Source organism: Aquarana catesbeiana, linkage group LG13, assembly GCF_042186555.1.
Source record: "Aquarana catesbeiana isolate 2022-GZ linkage group LG13, ASM4218655v1, whole genome shotgun sequence".
NCBI lineage: Eukaryota > Metazoa > Chordata > Amphibia > Anura > Ranidae > Aquarana > Aquarana catesbeiana.
In genome coordinates this window covers 168,478,419-168,501,355 of record NC_133336.1, presented here as the reverse complement: position 1 = coordinate 168,501,355, position 22,937 = coordinate 168,478,419, and the positions used below count along the sequence as shown (strand labels likewise).

The 22,937-nt window shown below is 43.1% G+C and overlaps 1 protein-coding gene across 1 annotated transcript in view; it reads right to left on the bottom strand.

The window, feature by feature from the left end:
- The window catches only part of LOC141116581 (NACHT, LRR and PYD domains-containing protein 3-like), a 176,248-nt gene that overhangs the window by 60,587 nt on the left and 92,724 nt on the right, over positions 1–22,937 (bottom strand). The window contains exon 7 of the mRNA XM_073608975.1: positions 1,947–2,111. Coding sequence (XP_073465076.1) covers positions 1,947–2,111 — 165 coding nt within the window. The remainder of the gene's footprint in view (positions 1–1,946; positions 2,112–22,937) is intronic.

Below are 22,937 nucleotides of genomic sequence, written 5' to 3'. Positions count from 1 at the left end.
CAACGAGCTCTAACACCCAGCTGAGCGCACTTTATTGCGCCAGCTGGTTGGAGTTCCTCATACATATATACCAGACCTACACACTCCCAGCTCTAGCACTGCATAGCTGGACGCTGAGATGTGTGGCTGGTCTGCTTAAACTTGTCTCAAACAAGGTAACTTTGTATCATATTGTACTTGTTACTCTCTTTTCACCTCCTTATTTGCATAACCTCCAGTTAGTCCTTTGTCTGAAATTCTAGTGATACGCATAATTACAATTACCTATATGAGGCTATTAGATACTATATACACACTAATCTGGATAGGTATCACTTTTCAACATACCATCTTCTTACTCATATCTAAATACCCAAATACTACTGTGTTATTTTTACCAGCATTGTCTAACCCTAATGACAATTATACCGTCATTATTATATAATCCCTTATCTACACAATACCAATTACATTACTCTGGATTGTGTGAACTCTACACTAACTATACTCAAAACCCCTCTTTTTCAAATTTATTAATTTATTATTCTCAATTTTTAAACCACCCTTGACAGCTTACTATTATACATTTTCCACACATATATTTTTTTGCTTTCAGCTATCAACCTTATTGGCCCGCCTCAATTATTATTTTTTGCCATACCACCAACTTTACCAACTTACAACCGACACTAGGTATTTATACAACATTTTTTTTTATTTTCACTTTCTATACTTCAGTTCAAACATTTACCTTATTTTGTTTGGACTTACCCCAATTTTTTCTTACTCTCAGGGATTCCATTTTTGCCTCAGTATACCACTCTGGCCGATACGCATCCGCGGAACGCGGGGGGAAACATCCTCTTAATGAAGATATTACCAATTGATATACATCCATACGCTTCCATGATGACCATGATGTTAAAGGGACAGCAACCCCACCAGCACTAATGTCCAATGCAATCTCAACTTAAGGTTTTAATGCAATTTATTGAAACACAAGAACAACTATTTCACCACCCAATACCATGTAAGTGATCTGTTGATTATTTAACTTCAAGTGGGTAATTCAATGTATCTACATGTTGTGGTAATTTACTTATCATTTTACACTCTAATTACCCTAGATGAATGTCTCTTCTCCTTTCTTCTACACCCCTGAAGAAGGACTAAATAAATATCCCAAAACACGTTGGGTGTGAGAAGAGTCTCTTCATATATCTATCCTTTGGCGATAATAATGAATTTCCTAAACATGTTAATGTCTCGTTAATATAATGTATATAATGTTTTAACACATTTTGTCTTCAAATAAAATTTTGTATACTTTTTATAACTTGTTATTCAATATATGTAAAAAATGTTTATGTGCCTTAAAAGTCTGCTTAGGGGAACCCTTTTTTACATGTATCTTGTCTATTGGATGCGGCACTGCCTTCCCAAAAAACCTAGGTAAGCCTGTCATTCCCCACTTCGCTATAATGGCATATTATGTCCCACAACTATTGCTATCAGTGCTCACCACTAGTTCACTGCACATGTCTGAAACTCAAAAGTGATATGCGAATTGCACAGATTTTTGCCTGTGGTTTTGCATATGCAATATTATTACATTATACATATATTCATTGTCAATGTATTTTTGAAGTCGTTGGCTTCTTTGCCTCAGAGAATGCAAGGTCCTGAAGAAGCAGATGATGTGACACGTTGGCTTCTTGGTTAATGTTAGACAGAGATAACCATGAATAGCATAACTAGTGTCACTGGTTGGATCTAAAGAGGATTATCTTCCTAAATTGTTTCTAAAATTGTGCTTTTCATTTTGCAAAAAAATGTTATTATATTTTATATGTGCTTGTCGTCTTTGTACCAGTAAAGTCCAAATTCTGGTGTTGTATAATTAGTGGATGTGGTACATAATTAACAACCTTCGTTTAGACTGTCTCAGTCAGTCCTGTTAAACTCACAGTAATTCCTCTATCCGGCTTGTTGTCAGAGCTGCCATCAGATCACTGAAATGAGGACCCTCCAGATTGTTCTCAGCCAGGTCCAGTGTCCTCAGTGTCTGGTTATTTCTTATTCCAGATGCCAGGTGGGGGCAGGAACTGTGGGTCAGCTGATTATTATACAAACTGTAGAAGAAGAGAAGAATGTTACCAGAAGAAAATGAATTTCTCCCCCAGGAATGAATGTAGCTATTCTCTACATGAATGGAACTCAATTCTCTTTATTGGAATCATTTATATTAGATCACTTTATAAAACTCCAGTAAATGTAATTTGATAAGAAAAATGTTAGAATATCAGATACAAATTGTCCTGTCCAATTACGCGCAATGCTTATTCATCATATTTATCTCTGCTGATAGGAGCTCTGCATTCATAGGAAATAATGATAACTGACACTAAATAGCAGATGCGTAGTAATGGGAAGATTCTTGATGCTGAATAGCGGATACATTGAATAGTAGATGTGTAGTAACAGGGAGATCCCCTTACACTGAATATCAGATGTGCAATTCGAAGAATAAAAAGATGACCCCACATTCATAGTTAGTCTAGTTAAAAAAAGACACAAGTCCATCTAGTTCAACCAACAGAGAGAAAGAAATTCACATGGAATGGAAAACCTCCATATACATAATCCTAGACCCACAGGTGGTACAGACGAGGACAAAAAAAAAAAAAGCATGATCCAATTTGCTCCAGTGTGGGTAAAAAACAATGACTTCCCGATTCTCTGGATCAATGACCCCTGGTGTTATTACCTATAAATATATGTATCCAGGTATATTTTCCACATTTAGGAATGCATCCAGGCATTTTTGCAAACATTCTACTGAGCTGGCCAGAACCAGCTCTTGAGAGAGTCTATTGCACATTTTCACAGATCTCACTGTGAAGAAGCCTTTCCATATTTGAAGGTTAAATCTCTTTTCCTCCAGACTAATAGAGTGCCCTTGTCCATTATGATGAGATTAAAGTGAATAACTCTACACGAGGTTCACTATATGGACCACATATGAAAATGTTGCTTGCACTACATGTTACATATTGCCATGCACACTGGAGTAAGAGCAATAATTATAGGGCCAATACTCCCAGTTAACTCTCAAGTGATGACCTGTAGGAATTTTTAAGGTGCAACCTATGGAAAATATAGGGTATCAAAATTCCTCATCGTTTTGCGAGCACGTGCAATTTTAAAGCTTGCCATGTTGGATATCAATTTACTCAGTGCAATTTAAATAACATTTTACCAAAAAGTGAGTAAAATATTCTGTTTGTGCACCCCTAAAATGAACTTTATTTTTTACTGAAAACTTTTGATAAACCATTGCGAAAATATCATGTGACATAAAAAATGACAAAAAACACAATTTTATTCTCCAGTGTGTCTGCTTTCAGAAAATATAAAGGGTTTGTGGGTAACAACTAATTAATCTTGAGGCCTAAAACTAATTTCTCAAACAGCTCTGGCAGCAAAAGGGTTAATCAAGACCTTTGCTGCCACCTTCAAGAACACTGGAAAACAAACCCGTTAGGACAGCTCATTTACCTCTTCTTCCCCTAGCAATCCTCAGTAATTTTAGCATGCAAAATTAGGATACACAAGTACAGAAGGAAGAGTGGCCTGTGTCCTGTACTGTGAAAAAATATATGATCTAAATATATAAACTTGCGCTGATGGTGTAAAAAATAGGGTAATAAAAAATTAATAAAGCTGCTATACACAAAGTGCTAAACACTTGACCACAATGACAATACATAAATACAGCGCTTACAAACATAGACCCATTATATGTGAAGGCAAAAAATATATAAAGTCCATAAAAAACTATGAGAATGCTTCAAATCTGGTGTGCAAAAAGTGCAGAAAATGCTTCACATCTGATGTGCAAAAAGTGTTGCAAAAACATTTTTCAGGCGTACCAAGACACCCCCACATGTGTCCCCACTCACCAGATCGTGACGACACCCAGCTTTTTAGTCTGGGGGTCAATACAGACTTATAACGATATCCAAAGGATGTCCACAGGATGGCAGACTTGATGATGGGAGTTGACAGTCCTTCAAAATAATTTCTCAGTCATAAAAATCAGGAACCCAAAAGGAAAAAGAGGGACCAATAGTGAAGTATGCTAAGAACAGGTATTTATTGCGAATAAAAAGTGCATACTTACAGACATAAGTTAAAAACAGTTCTTTCCACAGGACTGGAAGTGACGTCAGTCGTGCCGGAAGTGCGTTGCGTCTGTAAGTATGCACTTTTTATGCACAATAAATACCTGTTCTTAGCATATAAAAAATATTTTTGACCTAGCTGTAAAATCCATTTCTTGGAGTAAAGAACACCAGAAAATTCTGTGTCAACTGGGGTTAAATGCAGGTACCTTCAAGTCATTGGACACAGGAGAAAAAAAAACTGTGGCCCCCCATATGATCCTTCCCTCTGCCAGCAATCCTCAGTCTTCTAGTAAGAAATCAAAGAACCATTGAGGGGAGGGGTGTCTTGTGTCCTGTACTATACTCCAAGAAATTGATTTTTTTTTTGATCCTACAGCATAGGACACAGGAAGATTCAAAGATGACTAGAATGTCCTCAAGCAACGAGGGGAGAAAAACCACAGCAAAAAAAATTCAGCAAACATACCCCGCACAAAAAACAAAAATGAAAGGGGCCAGACTTGAGTCAAACAGCAGCCTGAAATTCCCTGCAACAAAACACAGCATCAGCCAAGGCCAGTACATCCACAAATTAAAACTTAGTAAATGTGTGAACTGAAAACCGGTTACAGATTTGCAGCAAAGAAGTCTGATCCTGAAAAGGCCCAAGATACACTAATGGCTCTAGTAGAAGGAACTTTCACTGTTAAAGGAGGAACCCTATCCTTGGTTGAATAGCCCAGAGCCACCACCTGACAGCTCCACCTAGCAATGGTGGAGCAAGATGCAGTGAGCCTCTGCAAGGTCCCTCCAGAAGCACAAAGAGGGAAATCAATTGTCTCAGTGAGGCAATGGCTGCAAGATAGACTTTAACATCTTCAATCAATTCCAGAATGTGAAGTGCTGTTTTAGAGCTGGACAAAAGGGTGGAAGAACTACGTCCTTAGGCAAAAAGGATACCTTAGACTGAAGGACCACCCTATCCTTGTGAGATAACAGAAATTGAGCTGGGTATCTTATCTTGAGCCAACACCCTCCTAGAAAGAAAAAACACCTTGGGAGTAAGGCCAACCAAGGAAATGTTCCTGATGGGTTCAAATGGAGGAGCCTGCAGTGAAAAATATGAGGAGCCTGGGGGTAAAAATATGAGCTACCCCCTGCAAAAAAGTCTTTATTAGGGAGTGCAATGCCAAAGGCTGTTAAAAGAGAGTAGCCAACACTGATATTTGACCCTTGAATGTACTCTGGGTCAATCGCTGATCCAGCCTTGTCTAAAAAAAAGACCAGACATGTCCCATGGATTCTTGTTGAGGAATAACCTCCCACCTCTCATGCCAGGCAAATAAAGTCTTCCAGGTACAGTGATAGATCTACTGAGAAGTTGATTTTCTTGCACTTAAAAGTGTGAGGATGACCAGTTTAGCCAGACCTCTCAGGACTTTGAATTCAACAGCCAGGCCTTCAAAGCCAGAGACAGAAAAGAAAGATGGAGCTCTGGATCCTGAGACAGTAGATCTGGACAGTCTGGTAACAGCCACAGGGCATACACAGAAGCTAGAGTACGTCCACATTCCAAGTTCTTCTTGGAGAGTTTGGAGCCACGAGTCTCTCAGGTAAAGCAGATTAATCTCTAGAGGAATAAAGGTATATATATAGAGAGAAATGATCTCACAAGATTACCAGAGTATGCACCACAAAAACCCCTGTGATAGAGACATGAACCTCTTCACCCTGTGGTTGAATCTTGATCCGGGGACATCCTTGTCTGGCAGTCCCTATTCAGGTAAAAGTCCTGAAACAAGTTCAGGTGCAGCAGGGGCGTTGGGAGGGGGTGGCTAGGGGGGCTGAAGCCCCGAATTGGTCCCCGAAAAGCCCAGAGTGCCAGGAAAGCACCGTTCAATTGTTAGCCCCGAGCGCCACCGGCCGCCGAAGAGCGGGGACCGATCTGATCCGCCGAGTGTGGCCGAGTGTGGCCGAATGATATAGCAGGTCCCGCCTTCTGGAGCTATGATGGACGTCCCACTGGTCCAATGCTGGGACCGCGGGACGTGTGACGTCCATCATAGGCGCTGCAGGCTCCAGAAGGCGGGAATTACAATGCCGCCGCGCCACATGACTGAGATCCCCGCTCCCCGCTCAGATAGATCAGGGCAGCGGAGGTGTGATCTGGCGAGATGTGCTAGTGACTGCACCGATGATTGTAGAGGAGGGGATGAGGATAACCGGAAGAGGAGCCCGGCGCTGGGGTGTGTTGGTGACCTGAGCTGTGCTGGGGGCGGATGGCAGAGTGAAGAGCTCTGGATCTCGGTGTGTCTGATCATGGGCACTGGAGTGTGCAGCAGGAGGCAGAAGAGTCTTCTCCATACCGTCTTGTGCCTGCTGGCCGTGCTGGGACTGGGAGGCAGGCTCTACTTTGTATAACTACGTGCAGGACAAAGCCCGGAGCTCCAAGGTCCAGGCGATGAAATTCAAGCAGTCTCCTCTCCTCCTCTGGCTGCCTGCTGTGACACATGACACACCGCACACTACGGCTGAACTGAACTGCAGGACACCTGGACACATGAAGTCTGTCTCCTGGTCAGGTAGGTGAGGTCAGTGTATGTTAGGTCAGTGTATGTATGTCAGGTTGGTCACTGCATGTTAGGTAGGTGTATGTATGTCAGGTCAGTGTATGTTAGGTAGGTCAGTGTATGTTAGGTAGGTGTATGTATGTCAGGTAGGTGTATGTATGTATGTCAGGTCGGTGTATGTTAGGTAGGTAGGTGTATGTATGTCAGGTCAGTGTATGTTAGGTAGGTCAGTGTATGTTAGGTAGGTGTATGTATGTCAGGTAGGTGTATGTATGTATGTCAGGTCGGTGTATGTTAGGTAGGTAGGTGTATGTATGTCAGGTCAGTGTACGTTGGGTAGGTCAGTGTATGTTAGGTAGGTGTATGTATGTCAGGTCAGTGTATGTTAGTTAGGTGTATGTATGCCAGGTCAGTGTATGTTAGGTAGGTCAGTGTATGTCAGGTAGGTGTATGTATGTCAGGTCAGTGTATGTTAGGTAGGTGTATGTATGTCAGGTCAGTGTATGTTAGGTAGGTGTATGTATGTCAGGTAGGTGTATGTATGTATGTCAGGTCAGTGTATGTTAGGTAGGTGTATGTATGTCAGGTAGGTGTATGTATGTATGTCAGGTCGGTGTATGTTAGGTAGGTAGGTGTATGTATGTCAGGTAGGTGAATGTATGTCAGGTCAATATATGTTAGATAGGTCAGTGTATGTTAGGTAGGTGTATGTATGTCAGGTAGGTGTATGTATGTCAGGTCAATGTATGTTGGGTAGGTCAGTGTATGTTAGGTAGGTGTATGTATGTCAGGTCAGTGTATGTTAGGTAGGTGTATGTATGTCAGGTCAGTGTATGTTAGGTAGGTCAGTGTATGTTAGGTAGGTGTATGTATGTCAGGTCAGTGTATGTTAGGTAGGTCAGTGTATGTATATCAGGTAGGTCAGTGTGTCAGGTAGCTGAGATTAGTGGTCAAAATTGATGGGCACTGCTAAGCCCCAGGCAGCAACCAGCAAGTAAGCTTACCCCTGCCACACAACCCTACCGCTCAGCCAAAAAACCCTGTGCCATGACCACTCTCGACCCCCCCCCCACCGGTGCCAGCATCGGACTTTGGGCTGAAGCCCCTGGTCTTTTTGCCACCTAGCAAAGCCCCTGAGGTGCAGGAACCACTCTTCCAAGTGTAGCTTTTGGTGACTGAGAAATCCACCTGCAAATTTTATACCCCTAGAATAAGTACACCTGACAATGCTGGAACATGTTCTGCCCCAAATTTAATACACTTCCCTTTCAGCTGCTTGACTTCTGGCCCTGCCTCGCTGATTAATGTAATCTACAGCCATGGCATTGTCTGACTAAACATATGTTGGCAATACCTGAAGGCAGCTTATCCACCTGAAGGGTTATGGGAACTACTCCGAGTTCCAAGATGTCGATAGAAGTCAAGATTTCTATAGGGACCAAGTTCACTGTGCCATCACTGTTCTGAGCACACCTCCCTGGCTTGACAGCCTGGCATCAATTGTGATCAACATTCAATTTAATGGGAGAAAAGACTTCCCCAACTCAAGCAACATCTGTATATACAGCACCAGAGAATATCTGACTTTCTCATGGGTGCTTGGGACAGTCTTGAGAAGAAATATGCCTGTCCCATATAGTCAGAATGCTGTACTTTAATGGCCTGGAGATAATTTTGACATACAGCACCACCTCAGTGGAGGAAACTATCAAACACAGAACCTTTATGTAAAACAGCTCTGAGGTTCAATGATGGGGCAGTAGAGTCCATGAAATAACATAGTGTGGTTGTGGAGCATCCCGTAAATCAACATAATAGATTTAAGCTTCTGAGGGCATCATCCCATGCATACAGCACAAAATAATGAAATATGGAAATGGGACTTTCTTCATATGCCGTTCAGAGTCAAAGGACCAAAATGGAATACAGTTAAATGTCATGACAACAAAATCACATATAAAATTGCCCTAGGGCATGTACCCTAAGTATGTTAACCTCTTCCTGCCCAAGGCTGTCATATGAGTGGAGATATCTGAATGATGCCTGCAGCTACAGGCATCATTGAGATATCTTTTTTTTCTGCCAGCGATTCCCTGCATTGTAAGAACAATCGTAGCGGCTGTTCAGCCTCCTCTCCCTCTGCCCTCCGGTGCTTCTACCAGGTCACCCGTGTGATCAGCAAGCCAGAGAAGGAATCCGCCGGCGGTGGAAGTCTACCATAGAGAACACCTTTTTCTAATAGTCCAGGGGTGGCTTGGTAGACTCTGTATATCCCACTGCAACAGGATGGGACCATGGCTGCATGATGGTAGGAATGGCAGGCAGATCTGTCATGAACTGAGTACAGCCGCTGTGTCTCCTGCGATGGAGGGTGGCTGTGAGGCTGTGTATGAATCAGAGCGGCTCCACTGGACTGACAGACAAGCAGGGAAGTCTAAAGGAGAAATCTTAACCAGGCTGGAATGCAAGCCAGCGCTGGTGTGGAATATGTGACGGACGTCGGGGCGTGCTGACATCACAGAAGAGATAGTAAGATGTTTCGGAGCGAATCAACTCCTTTGTCAAACACGGAAAGGCCACAGGAGGATGTTTAGCTATCTATACAATGAGAAAGGAAGGGTGGAACTGTCCTCAACATTGAAAGCAAGAGGATGGGACTGAATTCAATATAGGGAAAACAAGCGGGGGAGGGGCAGATCTCCTAGTCACTGCAAACTAGTGCATAAGGAACCTTAAAGGGGAACTCTATCGCACATTCCTAGATTTTTTGAAACAAATATAAAACATTGCAAATGCTGATATTTAAAATGCATAGTGTATAACTGTAATAATGGGGAGGGTAAACGAGGGAAAGAGAATGAAATTATGATAAAGAAAAGGGCATGTAGAGCAGAAGCTCTTATACAAAATGGAAATTAAAATAGGGTAAACTCCGGAAACAACCAACATACTGTACATAAAAATATTAATATATGGAGATGTAACTACGTACAAAATAATATTAAAACTGACCATTTATTTTTATATAGGTAAATTATTATTTTTCTATAGGTAAAAGATGCTTTGCATGAACACAGAGAAATGGAAAATTGTCATTATTTATAGTACAGTATGAGTTTCAATTTCTTCGCTAAGCTCCATGGGCGGTAAAGTATTTAAAGAGAAAATCCAGTATGTTTCCTGCTCACATAACTTTTTATATCTCTCTGCTTTATAAAATGAATTTGGGATCTGATCGATGGTCCAGACCATCAGTAGACTTTGAATGCACATCTCTAAAATGTCTGGGTACACTCTATTTATTATATTTTTCTTTTTCACTTTGTTCTATTGCCCTCCTATGTTCACCAAATCTGGTCCTTAGGGTCCTGATGGTCCTCACTACATATTGTAGACCACATGAACATTTGAGGGCATAGACAACAGGATCGGAGGAACATGTATAAAAAATGTGTTATAGTATAAGTTTTACCATTGCCTCAAAGGACTTGAGGCCATTGGGGACCAAGATACAAGTTAGGTATTTTTTCTGCCTTACATGCCTATTAGATTGAAAAAATATCCGCCAAAAATAGGACCAATACGAGCAGTTTTTTGAATTTACGGGGGCTATCTGACTTTTAATGTTTTGTGCTCTACGGTAAGTGAACCTTGGTTGAGGGGGTAGGGTTTGTTTTAGAATAGGATCTTGTAACAAGATTCCCCAGTGCTTTTTGAAGATCCATCCTCTCTCCTTCCATTTGTATCGTGAATGAAATTGGGTGATAAATCTTGTCGGGTTGCCTTCTTTAGGGGGACTATGGTTTTTTTTGTGGAGGATTTTTGTAGGTGCTAAAAGTATTCCCCATATGTACAAGAGTATAACCTTTTTCTTTACATTTTTTGGATAGAATTTTCCCTTGTTCTAGAGTATTCTGCCTCTAAAGTGCAATTTCTACAAAGCCTATGAAATTGACTTTTGGGGGTATTATATTTCCACCTAGGGTGGTGACAACTGCTAGAGTGAACATAGGAATTTCCTGCAGTTTCTTTGTGATAATCTGGTTGTCATGAGACCCTAGCACTAAATCGAGAAAAATAAGAGTATGAGGATCATATACATTAGTAAATGACAATCCAAAAGAATTATCATTACAATATTGGACAAAATCTGGAACCATGGTGGATGGGCCATCCCACATAATGATGATGTCATCAATATACCTCCCATAAAAAATAATTTACTGAGCAAAGGGGTTGTGGTGATAAGTTTGTTTTGATTCCCACAACCCCATTGTGAAGTTAGCATAGCTGGGGGCAAAGGAAGCCCCCAGGGCTTTGCCATTGATCTGGAGGTTATATTGATCATCAAGCAGAAAATAATTATGTTCCAGACAATATTTGTTGGCCTTAACTATGAAACTGATTTGTCTATGGTTTAGATCAGAATAATGTAGAAGGAAGGAAATACTGTACTGCTTGGAAACCTGATGAGGAATAGTGGTATACAGGGAGGAAACATCCAATGATAACCAGCTGTAGCTTGGTTCTCAGGTGTAGTCCTTGAGGGTATCCATAAGATGAACAGAGTATCTGATGTAAGATGGTAATTCTTTTACTAAAGGTTGCACAAAATGGTCTATATATTGCGACAGGCCGTAAGTCACACTTCCCATCGAGGTGACAATTGGTCTACCGGGTGCATATACTGGGTCCTTATGTAGTTTTGGTGAAAAGTAAAAATATGGAATCTGATAGAACTCTTTAACTAAAAAGGCAATTTCTTTTTTATAGAGAACTTTAGTTGCTTGGTCTTCTGCAGTTAGAATTTTTAGTTAATCTAAAAAGGAGTCAGTGGGATCCTTCTTTAATTTTAGGTATGTTTTAGGATTTGATAGCAATCTCTGAGCTTTTGTAATGTAATCTGATTTGTCCAACAGGAGTATCTCTCCCCCTTTGTCAGCTGGTTAATTATAATATCTTGATTCTCTTTCAGAGCTTTCAATGCTTTAGTTTCAGATAGAGATAAGTTGGAATGGCTAACTAATTTATTACAACACAATTATTTTTAAATCTATATAAACCATGATAATGAAAGTATCTAAAAAAAGATCCCTTGATCTGTGTAGGATAGAATGTATATATGGGTTTGAAATTAGTGCGTTGTATTGGAAGTGTGTGGTCAGAAAATATTTCTGGATCTAAACTATATTTTTCCCATAATAGTTTTTCTAGGATTTTTAACATCTCCTTGTCAGCAGAGTCAAAAGATATATCCATAAGGGGAGAAGATTGATTAGAATTATGGTGGAACTTCCGGTTCCGGCGCCACATGAGGAGGAGGTAGATATCTCCAGCTCCCGCAGCGCTCCTCACATAAACTGACGTTAAACCCGGCCACTGATCTGGGGAGACCCCCCTTCATCCCTGCTGCATTATAGGCACACATGGATTGCTTTGTTGAGCGATCATATGCCTGGGCGGTATCCTCCATGATACCCCCTGCGGCGGACACAGCCAAGATGGCGGCCGCTCCAGGCATGTCAGAGCTGCTGCAGACTCAGCCACAGCCTCCCTCAGCTCCAGAACTGGCAGGTACGGATCCTGCCTCCCCCAGCTGGCATCGCACAAGCAGTGGTTACACTGCTGGGCCCCACACTAACGGCCACTGTGGATGCAGCAGTTCACAGAGGACTGGAACAGCTCCACATAGAACTGCAAGCACAGGCACAGAGAATCACACATGTGGAGGAGATGATATCATCCTTAGAAGAGGAGTTCACAGCTACCTCTGCCTCGATTGCACGCATTGCTATCACGAACAGGGACATATGGAATAAATTCGACGATTTGGAAAATAGTTCGAGAAGGAATAATCTGTGCATAATTGGATTGCCAGAATCGATAACCACTACGCAGCTCACGAATATCTGCACAAAAACCATCCCCGAGCAACTGGGCCTCCGCATACCCTGCACTATTGAACGTGCACACCGCATGGGTCAATACTCAGAAACCCGCGCCAAACCTCATCACTAGGGATGAGCCGAACACCCCCCTGTTCGGTTCGCACCAGAACATGCGAACAGGAAAAAAGTTCGTTCGAACACGCGAACACCGTTAAAGTCTATGGGACACGAACATGAATAATCAAAAGTGCTAATTTTAAAGGCTAATATGCAAGTTATTGTCATAAAAAGTGTTTGGGGACCTGGGTCCTGCCCCAGGGGACATGGATCAATGCAAAAAAAAGTTTTAAAAACGGCCGTTTTTTCAGGAGCAGTGATTTTAATAATGCTTAAAGTCAAACAATAAAAGTGTAATATCCCTTTAAATTTCGTACCTGGGGGGTGTCTATAGTATGCCTGTAAAGGGGCGCATGTTTCCTGTGTTTAGAACAGTCTGACAGCAAAATGACATTTTGAAGGAAAAAACTCATTTAAAACTACCCGCGGCTATTGCATTGCCGACAATACACATAGAAGTTCATTGATAAAAACGGCATGGGAATTCCCCAAAGGGGAACCCCGAATCAAAATTAAAAAAAAAAAATGATGTGGGAGTCCCCCTAAATTCCATACCAGGCCCTTCAGGTCTGGTATGGATTTTAAGGGGAACCCCGCGCCAAAAAAAAAAAAAAAAACGGCGTGGGGTCCCCCCAAAAATCCATACCAGACCCTTATCCGAGCACGCAACCTGGCAGGCCGCAGAAAAAGAGGGGGGGACGAGAGTGCGGCCCCCCCCTCCTGAACCGTACCAGGCCACATGCCCTCAACATTGGGAGGGTGCTTTGGGGTAGCCCCCCAAAACACCTTGTCCCCATGTTGATGAGGACAAGGGCCTCATCCCCACAACCCTGGCCGGTGGTTGTGGGGGTCTGCGGGCGGGGGGCTTATCGGAATCTGGAAGCCCCCTTTAACAAGGGGACCCCCAGATCCCGGCCCCCCCCTGTGTGAAATGGTAAGGCGGTACAAAAGTACCCCTACCATTTCACTAAAAAACTGTCAAAAATGTTAAAAATGACAAGAGACAGTTTTTGACAATTCCTTTATTTAAATACTTCTTCTTTTTTCTATCTTCCTTCATCTTCTGGTTCTTCTGGCTCTTCTGGTTCTTCCTCCGGCGTTCTCGTCCAGCATCTCCTCCGCGGCGTCTTCTATCTTCTTCTCCTCGGGCCGCTCCGCACCCATGGCATGGGGGGAGGCTCCCGCTCTTCTCTTCTTCTTCATCTTCTTCTCTTCTTCTTTTCTTCTCTTCTTCATTTTCTTCTCCGGGCCGCTCCTCACACATGCTAGCATGGCGGTAGGCTCCCGCTGTGTGACGGCGCTCCTCGTCTGACAGTTCTTAAATAACGGGGGGCGGGACCACCCGGTGACCCCGCCCCCTCTGACGCACGGTGACTTGACAGGACTTCCCTGTGACGGGGAATGCCACAGGGAAGTCCCGTCATGTCCAGTGCGTCAGAGGGGGGCGGGGTCACCGGGTGGCCCCGCCCCCGTTATTTAAGAACTGTCAGACGAGGAGTGCCGTCACACAGCGGGAGCCTCCCGCCATGCTAGCATGTGTGAGGAGCGGCCTGGAGAAGAAAATGAAGAAGAGAAGAAAAGAAGAAGATGAAGAAGAGCGGGAGCCTCCCCCCCATGCCATGGGTGCGGAGCGGCCCGAGGAGAAGAAGATAGAAGACGCCGCGGAGGAGATGCTGGACGAGAACGCCGGAGGAAGAACCAGAAGAGCCAGAAGAACCAGAAGAACCAGAAGATGAAGGAAGATAGAAGAAAGAAGAAGTATTTAAATAAAGGAATTGTCAAAAACTGTCTCTTGTCATTTTTAACATTTTTGACAGTTTTTTAGTGAAATGGTAGGGGTACTTTTGTACCCCCTTACCATTTCACACAGGGGGGGCCGGGATCTGGGGGTCCCCTTGTTAAAGGGGGCTTCCAGATTCCGATAAGCCCCCCGCCCGCAGACCCCCACAACCACCGGCCAGGGTTGTGGGGATGAGGCCCTTGTCCTCATCAACATGGGGACAAGGTGTTTTGGGGGGCTACCCCAAAGCACCCTCCCAATGTTGAGGGCATGTGGCCTGGTACGGTTCAGGAGGGGGGGGGCCGCACTCTCGTCCCCCCCTCTTTTCCTGCGGCCTGCCAGGTTGCGTGCTCGGATAAGGGTCTGGTATGGATTTTTGGGGGGACCCCACGCCGTTTTTTTTTTTTTTTTTTGGCGCGGGGTTCCCCTTAAAATCCATACCAGACCTGAAGGGTCTGGTATGGAATTTAGGGGGAACCCCACGTCATTTTTTTTTTTAAATTTTGGCCGGGGTTCCCCTTAATATCCATACCAGACCTGAAGGGCCTGGTATGGAATTCAGGGGGACTCCCACGTCATTTTTTTTTTTAAATTTTGGTTCAGGGTTCCCCTTTGGGGAATTCCCATGCCGTTTTTATCAATGAACTTCTATGTGTATTGTCGGCAATGCAATAGCCGCGGGTAGTTTTAAATGAGTTTTTTCCTTCAAAATGTCATTTTGCTGTCAGACTGTTCTAAACACAGGAAACATGCGCCCCTTTACAGGCATACTATAGACACCCCCCAGGTACGAAATTTAAAGGGATATTACACTTTTATTGTTTGACTTTAAGCATTATTAAAATCACTGCTCCTGAAAAAACGTCCGTTTTTAAAACTTTTTTTTGCATTGATCCATGTCCCCTGGGGCAGGACCTGGGTCCCCAAACACTTTTTATGACAATAACTTGCATATTATCCTTTAAAATTAGCACTTTTGATTTCTCCCATAGACTTTTAAAGGGTGTTCCGCGGCATTCGAATTTGCCGCGAACACCCCAAATTGTTCGCTGTTCGGCGAACTTGCGAACAGCCAATGTTCGAGTGGAACTTGAGTTCGACTCGAACTTGAAGCTCATCCCTACTCATCACATCATAGTCAAATACCTTAACTATGCTGACAAGAATGCCATAATGCTAATTTTGTCGCTCCTTAACTGTTGATGGTGCAAAATTGCTGCTCTTTGCGGATTATTCCATGAAGGTGATGAAACAACGTAAAGCGTTTTCGCTGATCTGTTCAACTTTACACAGCAACCAAATCCGGTTCTCCTTAGCTTACCCAGCTGTCCTTCGTATCCAAACGCATGAAGGAGAACACCTCACTTTCACCACACCTGACAAGGTGGAAAACTACATAAATGCCCGGGGCACCGAGGTGGAACACAGCAACTCTGCAGAGGGCTCACCATTGACATCAACATCTTCTCCAACCGCCTAAACATCAACGCAGCCCGACCAAACCTCCATATAAACGCAGCCACTTCACCTAACAGGAGGACCGCTCTGGGAATTGCTGAAGGACTTCAGAGACTCACCTTCACCAGTCGTGCTTCCACAGCCGGGTAATATTACCCCCCTTATCTCTCTCTTTTTATTTATCTTTATTTTTATTTCACTTTTTTATGACTGAACTTTCTGACGCAGTATTTATGTCAGCCTGTTGCTCAACGTTTATTTGCATCTTAGTTTGCTAGTCCACTTACCAATAAACCCACATGCTGTCTGCCTAGAGGGCCACTCTAGAGGCTCATGTAACAGTCGCAGCCACTGCCCCTCTGAAGATTAGGCCCATGAGCTAAGCCCTCACTCATCTGATCCTACCCCATTGTCCGGATGTGCTATGCTCCTTTCCTGATCTTTCCCATCTGACTACCCTTCCCTGGTACCCACTACCCATCTCCCTCCTCCCCCCTATCGTTCCCTTCCTTTCCTCCCTCCCTCCACTCCCCATATCCTGCATCTTGCCCCTACGTGAGGAGCTAGCGACCAGCGGGGGATATGTTAGGTAGTTTAACCTCATGTGGAAAAAAGTGGAGTCAACTATGTTTATTTTGTTTGTATTTAACCGAAAATCTGCTTTGTTACTGTTCATTCTTTATTATCATTTAGAAGATTTGAAATTCATGTTTACCTGTTTTGTACCTATGTTCTCAGGAGACCTACAACACTTTGGTGACTCCCGGATGGTTGCTACTGTACCTACAGAGAGGCTCCATTGCAAGACTCTAACCCAAGGCCTTGTTTATTTCCAGACATGTCATCTTCAACCAAAGGGAGTCACCTAAAGTTTGTTTCGTGGAATGTTAAAGGGCTTCGCTCTCCAAATAAACGCATGTCAATCCTTAGACACTTGCGGCATCTCCGGGCAGATGTGGCTCTGCTCCAGGAGACACACCTGTCCGCAGACGATTTAACACGCCTTCGAAAACTGTGGGTTCTGTATATGGCTCACCGGCAATAGGCCGTAAGGTGGGAGTTGGTATATTATTGCACAAAAACTTACGCCATAATGTCAGGGATGTCAGGGCTGATTCGACAGGCTGCGAAATAATCCTACATATGACCTTAGGAGACAAAACAGTTGCTATCACCAACATCTATGTTCCTAACTCGCCTGACACTTCCTTTTTTCAAGACATGGTGCAGTGGGTACTCACTGCTCCTGAGACATTACACTTAGTGGGTGGGGACTTCAACTCTGTCATGTCCACACTGGCAGATCACACGTGGGACCCAACACGTAGGCCATGTACCTATATCCCCCCTACACCAGACTCTACTCTCCTAGCTCAATCCATCGCTTCCATGCAATTCGTTGACATTTGGCGTTTAATGCACCCTAGGGATCGAGAATATACCTTTTTTTTGCCCCCACATAACACTTTTTCTCGCATAGATTACTTCTTTGCCTCCCCAGCCTTAATCTCTGCAATAAGTGATTCAGACATAAATGACACCAGAATTTCAGACCACAGTCCTATTGCTGTACACATAACTCAGACCAAGCCTTCCTCTCCCTCCCCCACATGGCGCTTCCCTTCGTACCTGGCGGATAGTGAAGACTTCCGGTACGTACTATATGAAGCATGGGAAGAATACATTTCCACAAACGGAGCTCACATTTCTGACCCAAACCTCTTTTGGGAAGCTGGCAAAGCTTTCTTATGGGGGAAAATCATCTCATATACCACCCAATTTAAAAAACGGGCCAGACAACTATATACGCAGGCCAGCGGAGCTTTACTCTTGGCTCATGAGCGGCTAACAATAAACTGTACCTCTGATAACATACAAGAGTGGAGGCAGGCTAAACATACTTTTGACCTTTGGGCAGAACAACACGAAGTGGCCAAAACATCATACTCTACTCTTCATTTCCACAAGTTTGGTAATAAGGAGGGCAAGTTACTGGCTAAATTATGTTCAGGACCAAGATGTCCTACTCACATCTCTACCCTGAGAAACACGGCCGGCTCCCTGGTTACCTCGCCTGCTGAAATTAGCAAATTACTTGCAGAGTACTACACAAATTTATATAGAGCTGACCCAACTGACCAACCTACGGCAGAAGCTCTGCTAGCTAAGATATATCTGCCCAAACTTCAAAATACACAATTGGAGGTGCTCAATGCTCCTATCACCACGGATGACATCCGGCTTATGATTAAATCCATGGCTTCTGCCAAAACCCCAGTTACACGGCGGAATTTTTCAAATTAACAAGTGATTTTATCCCTGACACCCTGAAACATGTATACGCAGCCATGTGGGATGGGGGCCCCTATCTTCCCACAGGCACACATTAAACTTTAAATAGAGGCAAAGATCCTCTATTGCCAGGATCATTCCGTCCAATTTCATTAATTAACGTTGATGTAAAAATCCTGTCTAAAATAGTTGCATCACGCTTAGCTCTCTTACTTTCTTCTTTACTACACCCAGCCCAATCCGGCTTTGTTTCAGGACGTTCAGCTACCCTGAACATTCGCAAGGTCTTATTGGCTTTAGAATACGCTAAAACCCACCCTGACCAAGACGTCGCTATTATGTCTCTTGACGCTGAAAAAGCCTTTGATAACATTAGTTTATCCTGGCTTTTCAGAGTAATGGAACAATTTGGCTTTTCGGGTCAAATTATGCGATTCTTAGTACAAATGTATGCCTCCCCAACGGCGCGTCTTGTTACCCCTGACTTTGTCTCCGACACAATCCCCTTAGCAAAGGGAACGAGGCCGGGATGCCCCTGTCCCCATTGTTATTCAAAATTGCGATTGAACCCTTATCTAGAATATTCAATTCGTCTAATGGGGTTATTGGCATCACTCTAGGTAACCAAATTCTCCGCTTCACTCCTGTTTGCGGACGACATACTATTATTCTCTACTGATCCCATATCAGACTTTGACAGACTCAAACAACTCTTTGCGGTCTTCCGACTTTGCTCTGGCTTCCGCATAAATTTTGACAAAAGTGAAGTTTTAGCACTACACCCACGCCTATCCATTAAATGGAGACATTTATCTCCACTCACCCTGGCAACTCATCTTATCACATACTTGGGTATTTGTATAGGACGAGAGCCATCTTCTTTATATTTCCTCAACTATCCCCCCTTGATAACCAAAATTGTAAAGGAGCTGGAAGCTTGGGGGACCCTCCCTCTCTCGCTTTTTGGGAGATGCCACCTTTTTAAAATGGTGTCATTTGCACGCCTGCTTTATCCAATGCAGACCATACCTCTCTTATTGAGACATTCTGATATACAAAAAATCCAGAGAGCCTTAACTGTTTTTATATGGTCTCGCAAGAAACCACGCATTGCGCTACAAAAATGATGTCTCCCGAAGAGCGAGGGTGGAGCTGGACTACCCAATATACGTTTTTATAACCTAGCTTGTTTACTTAGACAGGCCTAGACTGGTTGACTGGAAAGTCTAAATACTCCAACTCTGCACTTGAAGGTGCTATGGCTTTCCCATATGACCTTTCAGCCATCCTTCATTCTAATCCTAATACTTTGCCTCCCCACCTCAAGAGAAGTGTACATTTCAGAGATACAGTCATCACCTGGAGAGAGGTCAGAAAATTACTCGGACTGCCCTCTAGCATCTCCCACCACCTAAAGATCCAAGGAAACCCTATGTTCCTCCCATCCACTCTGCACAAAGCTTTTAGTCAATGGAAACTAAGGGGCCTTATGAGCATAACATCCATCTACCAAGACAAACCAGGTGCATTTAAACCTTTTCAAACCTTGATGCGGGAATTCTCGCTGCCGCCAACACATGTTTTTTTTTTATCACCAACTCACCACTTATTTAAGGTCTTGCTGTGGGCTTGAGGCCGATCCTTTCCAAATGTCCTTCTTCGACTCTGTACTTCAAAGCAATGAGTATTCTATCTCTAATCTCTACTCCTGTCTCATCCAACACCAATCACGGAAATATTGCCTCAAACCATTCCAAAAATGGTCTCACATAATGGGTGACAAAGACCTACCGGAAAAAATCCTTGAGGGATACAGACATATCCGCAAACTTACGGCATCAGAAACATGGCATGAGATGCAATTTAAAATCATAATAGGGCCTACTTTCCGTTCCGATTTAACAAAGCAGACCCAACACAAGCGCAATGTCCCTGGTGTTCCATGCCTCGCCCTACACTGCTCCACCGACTTTGGGACTGCACCAATGTCACTACCTTTTGGAACACTGTAATAGCCTACATCAACAAACTCAATAAAACGCGGATACCGAGAGACTGTCCCTTATGTTTGTTCAGTATCCCACCATCATCCTCCTCCTCATCAGTGGTAGGCCTACAAAATATTTCACAGTGGGCTCATCTTTGCCTCTTAGTTGCCCACAGGACTAATACCATATGTCTCACTGGATCACGTCAACACCATCTAATCTGCCGGCGGTTAAGAAAGCCATGTCTTCACTCTTTTACTTGGAGAGATTAGACACCATAACATCGAACTTTCGTTCTACCTCACGCTTTTTCAAAAGATGGAGAAGGTATATCAAAACCACATTCACTCAACAAACAATGCAAGATATGATGCAACCATTCCGTTTTATGGATTGGTACCTAAAGAGAGATCTTACCAATTCTCTTGGCAACCTCAAAATACCTCCCGCTTCTGACCCCTCTACTTTTAAGCCGCCGTAAGGCAATCACAAGCCCATGATGCTCTTTGACTTCCACTGCTCTCTTCTATCTAACCTCAATACTATCATTTGGTTTCACTGTTTTAACTAGACCATAATATCTACTCAGTAGTTAGTTATGTTCAAACATTGCTTCCACTCCTGAAGGTACAAAGGTATAAGGTACAGCCTTTCAGGCATTGTTTTGATTAATAACACTGTTTCGATGGTAAATGTGAATTACTGCTCCCCTTCCCTTTCCCTCCCCCCCTCCCTGTGCTTAGGTATAAAACTATCTTACCGATTAGAGAATTTACGTGTACATGCTTTCTAGCTATTATGTACTCTGTTTTATACTACTGCATTTTGTAAAACTCAATAAATATTTTTCAAAAAAAAAAAAAAGAATTATGGTGGTTGGGTTTTGATATGTTTTGGTGGCGTATAACTTTTTGGCTGTAAGGTTTCGGATGAATTTATTTAAATCTTTAAACAAGGTATATAGATTAGGGACACTAGCAAAATTTAGACCCTTTTATAACAAAACCAAATCTTCTGGGGACAGGGAATATCTAGACAAATTGAATATTTTTATGGTGCTATTGTCAAGTCTTTTCTTTTTTTCTGTAGGAGTCGGGAGAGGGGAACCTCTAAAAAATGTGGATGGTTTATCACATTTGAGGGATTGGTCAAAAGTGGCAAGGTCACTGACTGAATAGAGGTGTTCTGTGTGGATAGGATGGAAATGTATTCCACACAGGATGTCATGCTGTTCACTCATATTGCACTACTTTGTCAAAGGGCTGAGAGTTCCTGCCTATAATGGGCCTTTGCTGAACTAGCAATATCTTGCTAGTTCCTAATGGAGTGAGCAGTTTGTGCAGGAGGAAGGAAGAAGAGGACTTTTTGTAAATAGGGGGAAGTGTCCCTTTGTTCATAGTTCTAGACATTTTTTCAAGTTGGGCATCCCATTATTCCCTACCCCTTCCAAGTGATCAACCCCTAATAAAATATCAAAAACAAGCCAATGACTGTTTCTGCATTGGCATTTATGAAGGAAATGTTGTCTCTGCAGCAGTGGGGACCTGGGACATTAGCGAATCCTACTGGGGTAGTGCTACACCTCCAATGTAGGATCCATAGGCAACTTTCTGTACACACTTTCATCAGATATCTCTTGATAAATCTCATTTGCATGCCATCTTGAGTTCATAATAATCAGTGAATTTAGTAGTTTGTTATAACATTTTGTAAATCAATAGAAGAGAAAAAATGGAGCAAGTTTGAAAGGGACCAATAAGACTATACTATGAATTTGTTAGACAAAACAGAGTAGATTGTCGGCTTCTAGCTTTTGATTCCTCTGCTTCCTCGGGTTCTGATACAAATTTTTTACCCAAGACCCTTGCATGGACAGCTGCAGAAAGGAAAAACAGAGCAGAAGCGGCCATCCACAAACAAATCTCTACGGATATTACCGAAGGTACATTGGTTGAAACAAAGAGAGCAATAATAGACAATATTAAAGTTTAACTTAATTTACTAAGATCTGGAGCAACTGCACTTGCACAGTGCAGTCTATTTGCCTTTAGTAATTCAACTCCAAAGTGTTGTTTCTTTTAAAACCTGCTCAGGTGGATTCTACTCCCTCTTTGGGACTTATCAGGGAGTGGGCTTACATAACAAAAGTAAGATTGTTGCCCCTCTAGTGTATCCTATGGTGGAGCAATTTATCAATATGATCAATAAGTATAGAAAGTTGTCTATGGAGCCTACTTTGGAGGTTATGAGAAAGATTATGAAAGTGGTTTCTTCCGCATTTGAAGATGTCTTAATTGATAAAAAAACAATATATTTTTCTACAGGAGATGCATTCTGTGATACCTGTTCTATACACACTTCCTAAAATACTTAACCGCTTGGCATCTGCGCTATAGCCGAATGACGGCTACAGCGCGGACCTACATTCCCGGGAGGATGTCATATGACGTCCTCCCCTGTGCACGCTCCCTGCGCGCGCCCTGCAGGGCGCGCGCCGGGCGCGTTGTGATCACCGAGTCACTGAGACTCGGCTGATCACCGATCTGTCCCGGCCCCTTACCATGTGATCAGCTGTCAGCCAATGACAGCTGATCACATGATGTAAACAAAAGATCGGTAATCGTTTTTTTTTTTTTACTCACGCTGACAGCGCGAGTAGAAAAAAAAGCCGATCACCGGATCGGATGTGAGGGACATCG